Source organism: Benincasa hispida, chromosome 8 (genome assembly GCF_027475165.1).
Source record: "Benincasa hispida cultivar pf3 chromosome 8, pf3_genome.v1.1, whole genome shotgun sequence".
Lineage (NCBI taxonomy): Eukaryota > Viridiplantae > Streptophyta > Magnoliopsida > Cucurbitales > Cucurbitaceae > Benincasa > Benincasa hispida.
In genome coordinates this window covers 24,592,109-24,611,888 of record NC_143485.1, presented here as the reverse complement: position 1 = coordinate 24,611,888, position 19,780 = coordinate 24,592,109, and the positions used below count along the sequence as shown (strand labels likewise).

General features: G+C 35.4%; 1 protein-coding gene and 1 pseudogene across 8 annotated transcripts in view; both read right to left on the bottom strand.

Moving 5' to 3' along the window:
- Window positions 1–10,921: 10,921 nt before the first annotated feature.
- LOC120082433 (binding protein) overlaps window positions 10,922–19,780 on the bottom strand; it is a 28,023-nt gene continuing 19,164 nt past the window's right edge. The window contains exons 23-33 of one of the 8 annotated variants that reach the window (XR_005483174.2): window positions 18,720–18,815; window positions 18,001–18,636; window positions 17,736–17,843; window positions 16,099–16,191; window positions 14,341–14,392; window positions 14,118–14,204; window positions 13,980–14,017; window positions 12,741–12,803; window positions 12,508–12,662; window positions 11,508–12,001; window positions 10,922–11,422 (exon numbers count right to left, since the gene is read on the bottom strand). Coding sequence is in view for 4 of the 8 variants with exons in the window: in XM_039037597.2 (XP_038893525.1) it covers window positions 11,381–11,422; window positions 11,508–12,001; window positions 12,508–12,662; window positions 12,741–12,803; window positions 13,980–14,017; window positions 14,118–14,204; window positions 14,341–14,392; window positions 16,099–16,178; window positions 17,736–17,843; window positions 18,001–18,636; window positions 18,720–18,815 (1,851 nt within the window). In the remaining 4 variants the exon portion in view is untranslated. The remainder of the gene's footprint in view (window positions 11,423–11,507; window positions 12,002–12,507; window positions 12,663–12,740; window positions 12,804–13,979; window positions 14,018–14,117; window positions 14,205–14,340; window positions 14,393–16,098; window positions 16,192–17,735; window positions 17,844–18,000; window positions 18,637–18,719; window positions 18,816–19,780) is intronic. The other 7 variants (XR_016531263.1, XM_039037597.2, XM_039037599.2 and 4 more) reach the window with 7 other exon arrangements.
- Window positions 17,030–17,250, bottom strand: LOC120084310 (small nucleolar RNA U3; annotated as a pseudogene).

Sequence of the window (19,780 nt, the reverse complement as noted above, 5' to 3'; positions counted from 1 at the left end):
TTTAAGATTGACTATTTCAAAGCGATGACCTACATAACTTGACCTTAATCCTGAGCTAACTATGAACTCCTGTTTATTCGAGATTATCCAAATTTGCATGGATGAGGGTTGGCTCAACAGAGCCAGCTTAATAAGTCTCCCACTTCAGGGATAAGACCGGGTAGATAGCTAGGGACATAGGGTGCAAGATGAAAATCACTACTACCCGCTTTTAGGGATAGTGGAGAGGTTGTTTCCTTAAGTGTTGACTCCGGGTCTTGAACAAGGGACCTCACCCTCTCATTGGCCCGAGAGAGACTCAATTTAGTGATTGGATTACAAACTAATTGTTCATTAGAGAATCAGTAGGACTTAAGGAACAAGATGTAATCTCAGGGGTAAAACAATATTTTAACCAGCCGTTATTACGAACAACCTGTGAAGGGTTGGCTTACTGATTATGGTTAATCGAGTGGACACAATTATATCTACAGTGAGAAGAGTGCAACTACCAAACTTTAGTGGAGTGAATCGGTAGTTAACGAATGTTGAATACTTAGGTTAAAGAGTTTAGCCAGTTAATCTTGGATCGTCAGAGCCCATGATCTGTAGGTCCATTAGGTCCCCATACTAGCTCACAAAGGGATTAAACCTTAGAATAGAGTGACGAGTAAATTTAAAGTGTTCAAATTTAAATTAAAGGAATCGATAATTATATACGATATAATTACACGTTTAATTGATGAATTAAATTGAATTGGAGAATTGGAGAATATTTAGAATTGATTTAAATATTAAATTACATGAATAGGAATCTGTGTTAGGGAAGTGGTATTTTAATAATGGATATTAAATTTCTTTAATTAATTAAATAATTTTATTTAAAATTAATATTATTTAAATTGAAATTTTGAATTTTATGAAAATTCAAAATAATAAAATCAATTTTTTTTAATTTAAGTTTTAGAAATTAAAATTAAAATTTTGAAATTTGCTTTTTAAAATGATTTTTTTTTTTTTTATAAACCAATTTCCATTTTGAGTGGGTTTTTAGTGGGTTTTTCCAAAGTTCAATACTCAATTCCCACTCAAATCTCACAAGAAGGTGTTGTCAATTGGCTATGCATTGCATGATTGAGGTGAATAAAACTTCAACAGATCTGAGCTGGTAGGGGTGGTTTGCATGGCTGATTTGCAAGAAAAAAGTTGAAGAAGATGTTCTTCATGACTTGAACACAAAAACCACCTAAACTAGATCATCCTTTCTCAAAATTCCCTTGAATTCAAACTCACTTTAGATCCTATAATCCAATCTAAGGTCCTAGAGAATAGCAGGGAAGATCAAGTAGTGGTCTACATTCTTTCGGAGTGAAGAATCAAGCTGAATTCATGGATTGAAGGAGTTCTACAAAGGTATATCAGAAACCCTCTTTTTTTTTTCTATGAACATTTTTTAGTTGCTAAAATGGAATGGATTAGAGTGTTTAATGATTCTGTTTACATCCGCTAATTGCATGTTAATGCCAATAATTAGAATTCCATCTTGTACCCTATGTCCTCAGCTATATACTCGGTCCTACCCCTGAAATGGGAGGCTTATTGAGTCGGCGTTGTTAAGCCAACCCTCACCCATGTAAATTTAAGGATAATCCCGAATAAACAGTAGTTCATAGTTAACTCAAGATTAAGGTCAAGTTACCTAGGTCATCGCTTTGAAATAGTCAGTCTTAAATAATAAATAGCATTATAAAGTAAGAGTGACTTATTTCTTGGTCTGATCTTATATAAACTTTTTGCATAGGATGCCCCGGCTCGCATGTCTCCATATAAACGAATTAGGATCACTTCGTTTGTAGCACTTTATAACAATTGTAACATCTACAAAGTGGATCGCATCCTATAGTATCCCTAGAATAAGGTTCTCAATCTTGTTCTTATACTATAGACCATTTTGACTATTTACTCAAACTTGATCCACTCTTATGTTTCCACATAAAGTTCAAGTACTCGTGTAATAGTCACGAAACTTAGTTCATTGAATTTAGGTTATTTCTGAAACGAAATGAGCAATTCAAACATTCAATAACATCTATATTGATTAATAGAATAAGTTTATTGTTTACAAACCACGAGTTTTAGGACATAAAACCCAACAAACTCCCACCTGGACTAACACTCTAGTGGTAACATACATTTATACACATAATGTTCAATTTTTGAGTTTTTAAAGAGATATAATAAACTAAAGCATCACATACCCATAGTTGGCCTTCACTGGGTATCATATACCTATGGGTATCGACCTGAGGGGACAAGCTAGGATCGAGCTAGAATTTGTGAGTGACACTTATTTAAAAAAAAAAAATCAATTTTCAATTGAATTCACTCTGAAACAGTTTGCCATTTAATTGTAAAACGCGCACCTTACTTTTCCTTTTTAATTATGTTTATTGTTTGAGTTAAGCAAAGTTTTGGGGTTAAATATTTAAGTTAGATTAAAATTGTTGGTTTTTAAGTAAAGGATAAGTTGAAGAAGGAAAATGTTTAAATATGGGAGCTTAGCTCTCAGATACTTATTAATCTAGCCTTGCAAAGAGAATTTCTGGCTAATTGGTCGTGAAGAGGGGTGATTGAGCATCAAGTAAACATAAGGCAGGAATCAAGTAAATGCTGCCGACATCGAAAATAAGCGATCGAGGAAGGGTCGAGCATCGAGTGTAAGCAAAAAAGGAAGGGTCAAGCATCGAATATAAGCAAGGAAGCGCGTGCGTCAAGTACGAGTGATCAAGTAAGGAACGTGCATCGAGCAAGCCATCCAGCACCGAGTTTCCCATCGAGTATTCAACAAAGAGCCATTGAATTTTCCATCGAGTTTTTCTAACGAGGTTCAAGTTGCTTAAAACACTCAGTTTTAAACTTTTCTTTTAGTTATCCAGATAGATGGCTTAATCTAGGCCCTTAATCTACACTAGTAAGTGAGGTAGCTTAAGGAGATTTCATGCAAAAGGGTTGGACGATAGTATAAAAAGCGAAGAGAACTTCAAGAGCTCATTTGGGACGATTTTCTCAAGCAAACCATAGGAACTTGGTACCATTGGAAAGCTCTATGAGTCTAGTTTTTGAAATCGAACCTTTGGAAGGGAGTTCTTGCTGGATAGAGGGCCGGATAAGGAAGGAAGATTCGAAGGTTCATTTTCAAGCATTTTCGAGCACTCGACAAAGAATCGTAGATCTAGACCAACCACTTGGAGTTTCAAGCTAAATTTTAAGGTTGTTAACACCATTTCAAGAAAGTTTGTAGAAGGAACTTGTGTAAGATAAGGTCTGGGGTTCGAGTTACATATTTTGGAAGTTAAACCTAGAATCTTTGTTCAAGCAGGGAGTTGCGATTTAGGATTTTCGGGAGAGATTTGAAGGCTAAGGTTAAACCACAAGTAGTTTTATGTTAAAACTTTTAGGTAGCATAGTTAACAAAATTCTAAGCATGTTTGAAAAAGGAACTTTCTTAAAATGAGTCCTAGTTTTCAAGATATTGACGTTAGAAATTGAATTTGAAAATTTTGGAGGAACAGGAAACTTCATGCTAAGTATGAGCTTGGTTTAAAAGAATAGTCTCAAAAGGGAGACCAAAGTAGTAACTAAACTCTTATTCTTTTATGTGTAGGAGCGTCCATTGGAAAGGCCTACCAAGCTTAGGAAAAATCAAGTCTAAAGATCCGTGAGTGACTAAATGTTTTAAAAAATATGTATCTAAAAGGAACATACGTTCCAAATGAATTTCATGCTAGCGTTCATGGGTTTTCCAAGCAACTATAGTTTATATTTATGTTTTAAAGGATTCATGGCATTTCTTAAGCATGATGTTTTAAGTCATTTAAATGAGTTTTACTAATCCTAGCACATGTTAAGTTTGAATGAAAGAGTATTACAAACTACATGTTTATAATTCGCGAAGTATGCATGTTGAATCGTAATAATGCTCTTATGACGGAAGCTAGGTAAGTGTTATGCCTAAAGCTTATGATACTCAAATCTTCTATGAATGATACGATTCTAATAAACCAGATACCTAAGGTATAGAAGGTGCCCGAGGAAGTACCTAAGGTGTTAATGGTACTTAGTAAACTCCACATGCACGTAGGTGGTTCTATATGAGAGACCAAAGTATCGGTCTCCTGGCCACAGTCTTTATAAAGGGACCAAAGTATAGGTTGTTGGGATTGGTGTCCTAATTCTCCCGAAGTCTCGTTGTTTATAATTATACACATTGTTTATGAATAAAATAACTGTTATTTCATTCTGACGTTTACTCATATCCAATAAACAAAGCTCCATGGTTATCTTATGTAAACTTAAGCATGTATATGAGATATACAAGTGGATCATGCCTTAAGTGATAACCTAAATAAATCTGTAGTATAAGGATTAAGGAAGGATTCTTGATCCTTGTGACACTACGGATACGACCCGCTTTGTAGGGGTTTTCATGTGTTGTAAACTACTACAGATAATAGATCTTGACCATTCTGTGGAGACATGCAAGCAGGGGTGTCCTATACAAAGAGTTTGTATAAAACCGAACCATGAGATGACTAGACTCTGTATATAAAGTCGTTAATACTAGAGACTTACATCTCACCTAGATGACCATAGGTGACACGACCTCAATCCTGAATGTTTTAGGAACTTCTGCCTTTGGGGCAGTTCTTTGATTAGTATGGGTGAGAGTGGTCAGATTTCCAACTCAACATGCCTACCTTTTCGAGGACTTGTCTTATTTGGGAGCTGGGAACTCAATACACAAGATGGAATTCACTCCTTCTCCAAAGCAGGGGTAAATAGATAGATTGTTCCCTTAAGGGTTAATTCCAGGGCTTGAATATAGTGGCCACTCTTTGGAAAAGAGGACTCAGTCATAGTAGAACTATGACTTATGTTCATTAGAGGGATCAGTGGTACTTAAGGAGTTAGATGTAACTACAGGGACATAACAGTTATTGGTCGAGTTGTACTTACGGGCGATCTATGAAAGGTTGTCGCACTGTTGATTGGTTAAGATGAACACATAATATATCTGTAGTGATGAGAGTTCAGCGATCGGTCTTTAGTGGAGTACCTGGCAGTTAACGGATGGTGGATCCCGTGACTAAAGAGTTTAGTCAGTTATTCACGTACCGTTGGAGCTTCGAGCTACAGGTCTATAAGGTCCTCTTGGTAGCTCAATGGATTCAAGCTGAGGATCAGTTCTTGGTGTTGATTTGAAATGCTCAAATTGACAAGAGGTAATTCGATTATATATGATATGATCAGTGTGGTATATGAGATACATCTAATGGAGGATTAATGTAAATGAGATTTACATTAAGAGCTATGGAATAGAAAAAGAGCTATGGTTTATATGTTTCATGAGATGAAATATCAAAACTATAGATTATAAATATAGCATAAGTTGGTTATCATTTATATTTATAATAATATTAATTATTGGATAATTATCTCTTTTTCTCTAATAACCAATTGAGTGGGAGGTTATTGGTGGTTTCATGGTAACCATGAGATAAAAGGAAAAATGTTTTCCTATTTTTAGTGTTGTTTTATGATATGCAAAATTGTTAATTTGAGACTTCCAATCTCGAAAATTACTCACAGAGAGTTGTCTATAAATCAGATTTACTAAGCGACAGCTTGGAGTTAGCTAAACGATCGTGGAGTGTTCTTACACAATAGACACTCAGCTAGACGATGAGCTAAACGATCACATAGCTTTTACTAAACGATTGGGCATCGACCTATATGATAGGTTGTTTCATCTCCCATTTGCTCAATCATTTACACGATTGTTCTTCCTCCGGTTTTCTGCCTCTAACAAGTCCACACAGAGCCCACCATCTGGATTCTGACACCGAGAATACAGACATAACCTTCTTAGTGGTGTCTTACTCAACTCAACACAATTGAGGTTCTGTAGGGCCATTTGCGGTGTTAGTGGTGTTCGAGGGCTTGGCAATCGCTTAGTTCGAGTTCGCTGTGATCGTGCAGTGTAGCGGTCATGTTGGACGAACGTTCGTGTGTTTTTGTGTTGCTGTGATCAAGCGTTTGTGATCAAGGAACTTGAAGATGAGTCTTCAAAGGTTCGTTAATTCCTTCCCTTGATCATGTAGTAAAGCATGTTGCAGTTTCTGTTTTATGCATAACCATATGTCACCGTTTGTGATTGTAATTGTAATGTTCATATACGATTGAAATTTAGAAAGATCCTTCCGCTGCTCATGGAAATTCTCGTGTCCAATTTCCTTCATGGGTCTCACAGCTATGAATGGACATTGAGAGCTTGAGCTACGAATGCTCATTCTCAACTAAGATTTAACAGTATGTTTTATTATGACGCTATAATTAATGTATGAGATAAGTTGCTTGAGATTATTTCCAACATGTTTATTTGTTTACAATAATTTATATGAAAGGCTTGAGACAAACTGTATTTCTATGAGTCATTCACTGGGTAACCAAACTCACTGTTTGTAAATGTTTTCCTTTTCTCAGGTAGCAATCAATTTCCTTGCGCTTGAACCCACTGTTGCTTGCCACTCAAAGCTCGGTTAGGAAGGAATAAACTTAGGTTAAGCTTGTTTGATGTACACATATTTTGAGAGAGTCTAGGACTTTGTGGATTTTATTTTGGGACCCATGTTTCGTTCTTGTACTGTTTGTTGGACATATGTTTGTTTTTTTTCAGAATGGTATTTAGCTTGTTTTGCTTGTTAAAGTTATAGTTGATTTACTGCTAAGTCATTTTTACATTTTAAGGATTTTTAAGTAGGTTTCACTTAAGTTAGGCAGTAAGTGCTGACAAGTAGGTCGGTAACTACTGTCGTCATGTCCCCTTTCAATTTAAGAGAGTAAACTAGGAGGGAGTGTGACATTAATACTACATGGTAGTTGATTTTTTTGTATATAATTCTTATGTTTTTTTTCTAACCACGTTATAATGGATTGGTATAGTGGTTGAAAACTCTATTATTATGGTATGATAAAAATGTGTTGGGATTGATGTTCTAATTCTCCCAGAGTCTCGTAGTTTGTAAACTTTGTACACATTGTTATTAATAAAATAAGAGTTATTTTATTTGCATTTACTCATATCCAATAAACAAAGATCTATAGTTATTGTATGTAAACTTAAGCATGTATATGAGATATACAAGTGGATCATGCCTTAGTAATAACCTAAAAAGGTCTGTAGTATAAGGATTAAGGAGGGATACCTTATCCTGGTGACACTACGAATACGGCCCGCTTTGTAGAGGTTTACAAGTGTTGTGAACTACTATAGATGATCTGATCTTGACTATTCATATGGAGACATGCGAGTAGGGGTGTCCTATACAAAGAGTTTATATAAGACTGGACCACAAGATGATTGACTTTATATAACGCCGTTGATACTTAAGACTTATGATTAGTCTATTTATATAACGCCATTAATACTTGAGACTTACATCTCACTTAAACAAATATAGGTGACATGACCTTAATCCTGAGTGTTTTTGGAACTCCTGCCTTTGAAGACGGTCCTTTGATTAATATGGGAGAGAGTGGCCAGATTGTCAACTCAACAAGCCTACCTTTTTGGGGATTTGTCTAATTGAGGAGTTGGGAACTCAATTACACAAGATGGAATTCACTTCTTCCCCGAAGCAGGGGTAAGTAGATAGATTGCTCTCTTAAGGGCTGATTCCAGGTCTTGAACATAGTGGCCACAGCCTCCCTTTGGAAAAGGACTCACTCATAGTAGGACTATGACTTATGTTCATTAGAGGAATTAGTGGTACTTAAGAAGTTAGATGTAACTAGAGGGGCAAAATGGTAAATTGGCCCAGCTATACTTACGAGCGATCTGTGAAAGATTATCACACTGTTGATTGGTTGATATGGACATAGAAATATGTTTGTAGTGAGGAAAGTGCAGTTGTCGGTATTTAGTGGAGTGCCAGCAGTTAACGGATGGTGGATCCCGTGACTAAAGAGTTTAGTTAGTATTCACGTACCGTTGGAGCTTCAAGCTATAGGTCCATAAGGTCTCCTTGGTAGCTTAATGGATTCAAGTTAAGAATCAGTTCTTGGGATTAGTTTGAAGTGTTCAAATTAACAAGAGAAAATTCAATTATATATGATATAATTGGTGTGATGTATGTGATACATCAAGTGGAGGATTAATGTAAATATAATTTACATTATGTACCATAAAATAGAAAAAGAACTATGGTTTATATGTTTCATGAGATGAAATATTAAAACTATAAGTTATAAATATAATTTGGTACGTTGATTATCATATTTATTTATAATATATTAATTATTTGATAATTAAATCTGTTTCTCTAATAACCAATTAAGTGGGAGGTTATTGATGGTTAAGGTGAACATGAGTTAAAAGGAAATATGTTTTCCTAAAATTAGAGGTTGCCACATTCAGAAAGTTTCTCACGACAAGCTATCAAGTGTCGTTCACAGAGACTAAACGATCGTATACTTTGTCTATACGATAAGTTGCCATTTACTAAATGATTGAGCACATCGTCTATATGATAGACAGCTTGCTATCTCCCACTTGCTTGATCGTCTACACGATTGTTGTCTTCCAGACTCTTCCTCAAGCCAAGTTCATACAGAGCCCACAACTCCTGAATTCTCACACCAAGAATACCAAGGTAACTATTGTGGTGGTGTCCTCACTCAACTCGATTGGTTTCGAGGATGCTTGGAGATTGAATGAGGGAGTTTGAAGAATGGTTCTTCAAAGGTATGCATACTCTATCCCTTGATTCTATCATTTAGCATACTGTAATTGTTCTTGTACTGTAATTGTTTATGTTCAATTTCGAATAGAATTTGGAACGATCCTTCCGCTTCTCATGGAAATCTTCATGTTTACGATTTCCTTCAAAATGATGTCTAAAAAGATGTTTTGACTATCTGAGCATTACTCTGGATTACTGAAATGAAAAATTAGGATACTAAAGGACAAAAGAGTGAAGGTATCCGACCAAGCCTTTGGGACTCGCTGTAGCACACCTATAGGCTTTGGGTCGTGTGTTGGGGTGAGTAGCCCTTTGGGGACATTCTACGTGCACGTATGAGAGATTATTGAGTTGTATGTACCAAAAGAAGTATATCTCAACTAAGTTTTCGACGTTGAGTGTATTGAGCAATGCTCTACCTCAAATAAGGATTATGGGTATAAGAGTTGTTGAATGATTTACAACGATATTCAAATAATTTTTAATCGATTTTCTATATGAGCTTTTAATTATCTAAATGTTTTGATTTCATTTCTTAAATGAGTCCTGAATCTAACTGTTTACCTATTTAATGAAAATGTTTACCAATGAAGTTTTTTTTAAAAAAGGATGTATTATCTATCACTCATTGGACTTTCAGCTCACTCTTTTAAATGTTTTCCATTTTCCAGTAGTAAAAGAGTTTCCAAAGCCTAGCTTGCTAGAGTCTCGCCTGCCATCATTGAGTTACCTTTCAATTCTAGCACCTATATGTTGTCATATGTACATGTTTTCTTTTGACAATATTATTGTAAGCATCACATATGTGTCAGTTCATGTGAAGGATGATCTGGTGCATGTTTGCTTATAATTGGACTTAATGAGTTTTTGCGTTAGAGATAGATGGAAATGTTGGTATTACCTCCGGTTATTATACTACATTATGTTTAATGATTTTACATTAATGCATTTAGTAATGTCCTACTTTTGCACAGAAATATGAAAAAAATCGTGTCATATTCGATATTTAAATGATTATGATCTGGGTTTAAACAAATGTAGAGGTTGACAATGGATGTCATAAAAGGGTTGATGTTTATTGTCCTCACGCCTCTCTTAGGTAAAGAGACTAACCTGAGAGAGGGAGTAACACATGGATGATTCATAATAAGCTTTTAATGAAGTGTGATCGATGAGTAAATATACTTTTTAGGAGTATAAATTATGAACTATGTACTTTTTCCCTTCATTTTTTTCCCATTTGATTTTGTTTCTAGTAAGGTTTTATCGAGACATACTTTCATATATACAATGGACATCTAAGGAGGTATTATAAATATATAATAATAGATGTCCATTAGATACTCATACTTAGTGTCCATTGATCATGTGTTGCCCTTATTTCTTAAAATGTTGTCCATGTATCTCAACATTACACATTATTAGTGTCTATATAATTCATCTCCTACTTACCAAATTACCTAGAAATACTAACATTTGCTGAATTTTGAAAGACACACATTGGCCAAATTCCATTTTAGAGAAATTTCTTATTTCGTATTTTGTTGATTTATTTTATTTTATTTATTTATATATTATGTTTTATTTATTTTAATATTTACTTTATTATTAGATTATATTTTCTCTATATCCATGTTCTCGTTTACGCCGTTATACTCCTCAAATTTACAACACTTAATTTTTTTGTCTGATATATTTTTAAAAATAAATTATACTATCTGGAGTATTAAGATAAGATACATTTTTTATGACTAATAAACTTTCAACTTTCAATTTTAATTTTAATTCAACCTTCAACTTTTAATTTTAATTAAATCTTATTTTTTATTAAAAAAAATCAAATAAATCAATAATTTATTCTATACACATTTAAAAATTAAATTTAGGAACCACTTGAATACAAAATTAAACTTATTAAACACTTTAAAATTTAAGAGCGAATTAAACAGGAAAAATTGAATGACGAAACTTAGAAGCTAGAACAGACATGAATCTACGGGTAATTCAACAAAAGAAAAAAAAAATACAAAAATCCATGTTTACAACATCAGTTTGACAACACTGTTAAAAAGCAATTGTTTCATCATTTTGCCCCTTTGACAATGACCAACCAAGAACAACAAAGCAAAGGAGGAAGGAGAGGAGGCAAATGAATCATTCATATACTGGACATTACAATTCAACCATGAATACGTTATCTGTAGTAACATGTATATTCAAACTATACATGTGGCAATTTTTAACATATAAATCAGAAAGGTCATATAAAGGCAGTAAAGAAAAGAAAAGAAAAGAACAAACATCATACGAATATATGCAAGAGACCTACTAATCTATTCCCTACTGCAAAAACTAGTAATCCTTAATATTTTGATCCCCTAAACATAATAAACTGTGACTGCTATGTTACATTCTACATGTAGCTGCTGTGAAGCAACTGGGTCAGTATAATCTATTTGTCACATTTTTTTGCTTACCGAAACTGGCACCCACTTGGCACCTATGATCCTGTCAGCAGCTCGCTTGGAATCCATCATAGCCATTGGCCGTTTGAAATTATTTGACAACTATACTAGGTGACCGAGCAACTCTGTATGTGTTCACCTCAAGCCTCGTTTTCCTGCTCGATGCTTCCACTTGCTCTGCAATTGATGAAAATTTGTGATATAAGCTTAATGTATTGCATTCGGTAATTGTAAGGCTGGTTACTGGTTAGTTATGACTTACGAGAGGCTCATCATCAGAAAGTTCATCAACCTCGCCTTTCTGCTCCTCTCCGGGACTACTTTGTTGTTCGAATCCGGTCCCTTGGTTCTTTCCAGAGTCGGAGTCGGAGTCGTCAATGTTTTCTCTTGAACTCGACTCGTCAGCTTCCCTGTCTTCTTCATCAGCTTTTTCTCTTGCATTATCAACATGCTGCTCAAAACTCTCAGGATCTTCATCAAGTTCATCAACATCAGGCTTTTCTTCTTCATCGTCAACATCAGGCTTCTCTTCATCATCATCAGCATCAGGCTTCTCTTCTTCTTCATCATCATCATCAGCGTCAGGCTTCTCTTCTTCATCATCAGCATCAGGCTTCTCTTCTTCATCATGAACATCAGGCTTCTCTTCTTCATCAGATTCCTCGATATGGTGATCTCCTGCACCTCGTCCTCTTGAGTCCTCTCGGTCTGTGAACTCCTTGTCAAGAGTCTGCGTATGCTCCCCTTCAGAATCACCTAGGAGGTGACAATGAGCTCTCAGGAAAACCAAAAAACAAGTAATATTTGCATAATCAGGGACAACAAGGCTTTTACTACAAAACTATAAAATATGTTTGATCAAAAAATGTATGCCTAAATCATAGCGCAACCATTTTCTATAAACATGCCAAGAAAAATGAACTCATTGTTGTGTGTTAATGTATCTAAAGATGATGCGACAAGTTTTTGCTGGATGTTGGAGAAAAATGATACAATTGTTTATAACAGAACAAACATGGAGATGTTAAAACTAACATCAATTGTGTGGTTGACCTCAAACTCCATACAATTTCACAGACTAGGAAATAAAACAGTCCAGGGCAGATACATAAATATGACTCCATATATTCTCGAAAACTGGGAGAAAGATGTCCCCTAGATAAATGATGATGCATAAACAACTTACTACTTCCATGGTAAGAACTTCATGGTACAAGGGTTATATGGAAGAGTTTCAACCTGGAAAAGAAAACATGTTTTACCTGAGTCCACTTCGTCATATACATTAGACCTTTTGGAAGTTCCAGGGTTTGAAATGTCTGAACTCCCTTTCTCGCCAGCATCCGAAAATTTTAATTTTGATGCACCATTTTGACTATGTTTTAAATTTTTCTTTGGTGTCCTTTTTCCTTTCGTTCTGGAACAAAGCAAAACTTCATCCAAGTGCTTTATAACAAATAGAAAAGAAGCAATATCACTACCGTGGGTCACTTACATTTTAAATGGTTTCTTAATCGAATGTGAACCATCAAAATCTTTATTCTTCAGTCCAAGCGTACTGCAAAAGAATTTCAAACACATGGAGAAAAGGACATTATATACTGCAATAGAGGCAGAATAGCATCTAGATGTGCATACACAAAGTAAACAGTCATTCACAGTAGGGTTCATCCCCATGGGTTACGCTCAAAGAAAAGCATTAGATGCAAAACTGAGAAAAGTTGGAAATGATGACAATATCAAATTTTGGAGATTCCTTGGTAAAGGCAACTCGTTTAGCTCTGATCCCCTGAATTTATCACCTCGTGAATTAGCGAATGGAGGAGCTTTTTTCAGGTTCAGAATTTGAATTACAAGGCCCTTAGTTGACAAGAAAGTTCCTGAGTAGGCAATGCTGGTTGATAAGGTGAAGCGTGTGAAACTCTCAGAGATCTTGGACTCTAGATTTCAGAAGATGTTGATTTGATGCACTTTTCTCAACCGTTGACTTTAAACCAGCTTTCAAAAAATACAAAACCTCATCGAAAATCTAATATCCCAGAGAGTTAAGTTTTCTCGTGTCACCATATCTCCAAAGAATCAATACTTTATTTTGAATAGCCGAGAGTCAGAACTTCGCTCTGGATACACGGAAGCTGCCCTGCCCACCTCAGTGCCCGCACCCAGAAGACATCAAGAGTTTTTGGTCATAAGACGGGCTTGCCTCAAGGTCCGCTCCTTGAGGGCCTCCAAAGAATCAATACTTGAGATGAGGATTTAAATTTTTTTTTTAAATAAATAAATAATAAAAATAAAGAAAAAATTAAAAAAAAAAACTCATTTTTCCCTAGTCATCGCCAATGTATGCTCTCTGGAAACACTGGAAACATTTGGCCCATTTATTCCTTCAATCCAGCTCTACGATAGAACTTGGTGTAAATCGATTGGCAGATTTCAGCTAGTCTTGCTATCCATGATATTTGCTAAGAAATTTTAATTGCAAGAAACCGTGGAATTTGATCGATCTTCTTGATGGAGTTCCAACTCCAAGGATTTTTGTGATCATCGCCCACAAAAGGGCATTGTTCCTTTTCTTGTTAATATAATGCTTTTTATGGGGAAAAAGGATACTGCAGTTTCTGCAATAATAGCTAATTTGAAATATGTTCTTGGAAACCAATTAATCATAGATTATTACACGCATCTAAATGTGGTGATGGAAAAATGAAAGAGACTTCTGAGAGGTAGGACTTACACTTCGAGGGAAGGAAGACTCTTGGACAGTTTTAGTTTCTGTGATAAACCGAAAAGATCATAAGAATCTAATTTTCTGATAAAAAGATGGTCAAACACTTTTAGGCAATATGAAAGAAATGGGCTAAAATATCCATACCTTTGATGTCTTGCGATCACTGTCAATGACCTCCCACCGCTCCTTCTCAAGTCTGAGAACTTCAACATCTCCATCATCATATAGTATCTTGTACATTAAAGTCATCGAATGGAAATTATAAGGTACTTTGCCAGGCGTTGAGCACAGAACAAATAATTGGCTTTGTCAAGCACCAAGAACCAAAAGAAATCAGAAAATGAAAGGGCTAGATGGTGCAGCTTACCACATGTTTCCTTTTTATTGGGTCATAAGATTTCACTGTGCCTTTATAGAATCTGAAAATATTAAATAGTGATATACATCAGAAACGCGCCTATAGTAATATAATTTTATAAAATAAATCCAATAAAACCAGAATCAGTCATAAAAAAAACTAGTGTAAGGGACTTCAGCGATTATAATAATTTTCAAAGCAAACAAGAATAATTGAATAAGAACATAAATAAAAAATAAAAAAATTTAAATTTAAAATATATATATATATAAAAGTAAACAGACTTGAAAATAAATTTGTTTCGTCATTTCCTTTCAATTCAAAATTTATTAAACAAGAGAAATGACAGGTGCGAACCACCTCAGGTCCGAGAGATACATAAAGCCCCATTCAACTAAAGCAAAACTATTGGTGCCTGTGTGTGGACTATGTGTTGGGGGTGGGTCAAAAAACTTTATATAACACCACTACAGCACTCTAAAATAATTGCCTCCAGCCCTCAACCTTCCAAAACTTCAACCAAAAAAAAAAAAAGAAAGAAAAAAAGAAATAACAGTCTGCCGCAGAACTGGAGAATGATGTCAGAATCGCACTTGCACGGAACCCACGAAGTAATAGCGGCACTAGCTCTAACCCCCGAACATATCAGCCAACTCAAACTGAGAGTGCCAGCAGTACAGAGGAACAATTTGCAACCTCCAACCCCACATTTCAGGAAAACAGGTCTCAGAAAATGGGGTTGGAGAAGGTTTTGAAAAACGTTAGAAAGCAATTGAGAACATTTTTCGTGGGCTTTGATGGTTATTGAGTTATCTTATTGGTAATTTGGATTGAGCAAAGTAGAAATATCTCCAGCCTTCTAAGCTGAAGAGAGAAGTTTAGACCAAATCTGAGATGTTTTTTTTATTCTCGTTTTCTTCCCTTCTTTTAAGTTCAAACCAGAACCTTTTGCAATAACTCATACGCTGTTGTTTTAACCAACTGAAGATCCTTTTTGTGATTCCTTCAATCCTCTTTGTATATTTTGTACATCGAGATAGTTCTATACCAAATTATATATCATTACTAAATCTTTCACAAAAAGGATACCGGTAAGCGTTCGAAGGATGAACATGTTTTCCCATTAATTTTTTCAGTTGATTTTAGCATTTTAAGACACGACATTAGAACCAAAAAGGAAAAGGAAAGGAAAAGGAATTTCTTAAGATAAAACTGCAGAGAAAAACGATGAAGGAATTCAGAAATTCTTGGTAGAAAGCCTGAAAGGGGATTTGCGTTGAGTGTAGATAAACGTGCAATCAATCGGTGGTTGAGCTTGAGCCTAATGCTTTGAAGAACAAAACTGATCTACCCAAATCAATCAAAGTGGAGGCTTGACCCAACAGTCCCAGCCCAGCACTAATGATCCATGTTGGGCCATGTGCATTTCATAACAAACAAAACCTGCTTAAAATGAAAGATCATCCTAGCCCAGCCAATGATATTCTAAAAACAAAAAGGTGACTTAAATGCTCAAAAGGGCTTTCAATTTAGAAATGGATGAACTGCTGTTTCATCTACATTCAGAAATGAAGCGCAACTAAAAACTAGGCAATGATAACGACAGATTTTTTCAAACTTCGTTTTTCCTCCTAAAAAATATCTTTTCAGAAAAATAAAAGAATAGCAGTAATGATCATTATTATTATTATTATATTAAAAAAAAACACATGCACACAGATAACAGGAAAAGACTATCTATATGAGACAAATAAGGTAGATACTCACTGTTTATCCATGGGCCACCAAACTTTAATTCTGCATCCTATTAAGTCTTCAATATCATTTTCACCATACTTGAACATGCACTACATTTATGAACTGAATCAGGTTGGGCGCCATGTAATTTAAGCAAGAAAAAAAAAATATAGACTTGGTTAAGCCAATAAATTTGAAAAATATCTAATAACAAAACATAATCTCTAAGTTTGGAATAACAATATGTTCGATAAGTACTATCAGAGTGATGGACATAGAAACATTTTTCATTGTCTTCCAACTTGATAGGAATAAGATGTCAAGTGTATGCAAGTTCTTTAATCAGGGAACTTTCTTTCTCAAAAAATTAAAAATCAACCCTCCTTTTCTCTTGGCATAGTTCACTCCATAATGATAGCTCCCTTCAAAAACCTTTGGAGAAGGGTGCTGGGGAGTCTTTTGAGGATGTCGTTAGCGTTAGTAATTTTGCTTCTGACACCCATTTATATGATGACAATTCAAGCTTGAGAGTTAATAACGAGTTTTTTGGTTTATGTCTTCTTTTTAATAGTGAGCATTCCAGTTTGGTAGACGTTGAGCTTGAGTTATCTAACATTCATCCTAAAGATGGTGAATTTATTTGTCCTACTGCCTCAGATAAAGATCTCTTGCGTTACTTCAAAGAATTTGGAATCACTCTCTGTAAGGGTTTGCCTTTTCTTTTTTTTTTTTTCCTTCTTAGGATAGGAAACGAAATTCATTGATAGGATGAAGTTACACAAAAAGAGAGACTCGTCCAGTGGGATTCTAAAAGAATGCTCAAATTATGTAAGAGAGAATTTCAGCTATAATAGATTAGTGGTTCCTTGTTTTTACACCAAAAAAGAGCATAGAAAACAAATAAACCTAAAAGTTCCCCTAGAGCATTTTCTTTGTGGATTCTCATGTTGCTCTATTTTGAAGTCTATCAGACCGCCATGTGACCATCCCAGCAGGACGAACCTGCCGAGAACGATCCTCTACAGCCGTCAGACCAAGGTCCATTGAACCGTTAATCACACTCTAGCCGCAAGGCAGTGGTTCATCCACCAGACTTTGGAGACGACTTTGGTTCTTGTCTCCTTAGAACTCAAGGACAGAGATCTACAACCTATAGGATTTGTCATGTTCAAGTAAGGTCACGATTCTCATGTTGCTCTACTTTTGCATTGATGGTGTCTAGAGGCAGGCTTTTCATTGTTTTATGCTGATCTTTGGGGAGCTTTGAAGGCTGGGATTATTGCTTTTTTTTTTTTTCTTTTCTTTTTCTTTTTCTTTTTTTTGCTGGTTTTTTTCAGGAATCAGTGGTTGGTACTATTTTTCCTCCCTTCTTTTCACTCCCTATGCGAGTTCGTATCCTTGAACTTTTATATTATTTTCATTTATTAATAAAAGGTTTGTTTCTTGTTTAAAAAAATTTGGAGGCATACATCAGTCTGTGATTCGTCAAAAGAAAGCTTTGCACTTCTGTTGGTACATAGAAGACTAATCGTTGGCACACATAATTAAGATTCAGATATTAATGCCATAATATATTGAAGGTGCATTTTTTATGTCAACAGAAGAACCTTAAGATTAGTTCTACGTGTTACATACTTAGATTAATATGCATATCACTAATGGCATACCTTTGCTAGCCCTGCAATGCTTCTTCGTTTCCTCTTCTTGACAGCCCCACTTGAGGATTTTGAGTTGCTCGTGTTGTTCTTATCAACCTTTTTCAGCACACCAGAATGCTGCAAGTTAAACAGGAGGAATGGTGGGTGTAAGCTGTCCCAACTCCGAATGCTCATGATATTTAAAAAGATAGAAAGAAAATAATAAAATAAATGCAATATATATTATACGTATATAAAGGGGGGAGGATGCAGAAGACATAGTTAAGGATGCCACCTTAACATCAAGGTCACTGGAACCTTCAAGGTCATTTTCCTCATCATAGTGACCCATGCCTGAGCCTTTGGCTTTAGATTTGGAAGAACCCATGGGCTTTTTCAAACATGAGACCAACAAATCTGACCCGCCACCAATCTTCTTCGCCTTGTATACATCATCATCTGAATCATGGTTATTCCCAATGTCAATTTCACTCGATTCTAGTGGGGAAACTCCTTCTTGGAGTGAGGTATTTCCCGAACCAGGTGAACGAGCCTTTGAAGTACTTTTGGGTCTAGAACGACTATGGTCAGATGATGACCTTTGATGTTTTGGGACTCGAACAGATGTTGCATCACTATTTTTTCTTTTTTTGCACTTTGAAAGCATTGCATCCACATTTTTTCTCTTAACAGTAAAATCTTCATGACCATTGGTTGATTCAGGTTGGCTAGTATTACTCAGATTTATTTCCCTCACCATTGTCAAGATATCAACATTGTTTTCTGCATTTTTCTTTTCAACCAGTTTCTTCTTGACCTTTTTATTCTTTTTTTCCCTCAATCCATGCGACTTCATAACTTTAATCATTTTTCCAAGAGGCACATCATTTCCATCTTTTTCATCTTCATCCACACCAGCTTCTGTAGAAATCTGATGATCAAATATCATGTTAGGATTTAGGAAGTTAAAGAATGATGCAGTGATAAATAAAATCACTCAGTCATAAAACATACAACAACCTCAGTTGATTCTAACTTGAGTGACTCAAAGTGAGCCAAAACACTTTCATCTACCAACCACGTTTTTGCTTCACCTTCAGTTTGACCAGCCTGTCAAATACATGTGATCACATCAGTAAATACATATGCCGTCGTATTCTTTCTTTTTTCCTCAATGAAAGTCATTGATTCTTTGATAATAATAAATAAAATAAAATAAGTAAATAAATAAATAATCACCAAACCACAATGCAGGAACCAAGTATAAAGCCTCCGCTTGTATTTGGGAGCAAGGAGGTAACACTTAAGGACCCTATTTGGATTCATTGTATCAGAGTCTATCAGCATTACCCATCAATTCTACAATTAGCTGATCCCCAACATTCAATATCATTACAATACTAAAGGATAATGTTGAAGAAATATCTTTTAACATTTTTCCCAACGGTATGTCATAATTCAGCATGTGTATAGATATTAATTTATAAAATAGTTAGTAAATGAACTCATAAACAAATAACAAAAGGGAAAACCAGCTGAGGTGCTTCTTAAAACTAACGGCTCAAACAACAGAGGAAACAAACAAAACAAAAGTCAACTATAGGGATTGCTATGACTGTTATGATTTTACTTATAAGAAAAAGTTATATTAAGCCAACAAAAAGGAGAAAAACAGCCTAGAGGCCTGGTGAGATGGAAAAACCCCTAGTGAAGCGCCACGTCCTAATCCCGGAGAATTAGAGCTAGGCTGAATTTCTTGTGTCTTAGACACCATAAAGAAGACTTAATTTGTAGTGTGTTAAAGAAGAACTCAAAGTACACTATCTTCGAAACCCTCCGATTTATTTCCTTCCAAAATTTCTAAACCAAAGGCTTGCCTGAGTCGCACATTTCCACAAAATCTTTGCTTCACTCTGAGCTACAACCATCTACAGCTTCAAAAACCATTTCAAGAACGACTCCAGAAGACACAAAGTCAGGCCAAAAGTCTTTAAAATCCGATCTCAACCCCTCGAGGCATAAGGGCACCGGAACAATAAGTGCTCTATATTTTCTTCTCAAAATACTTCTGAAAC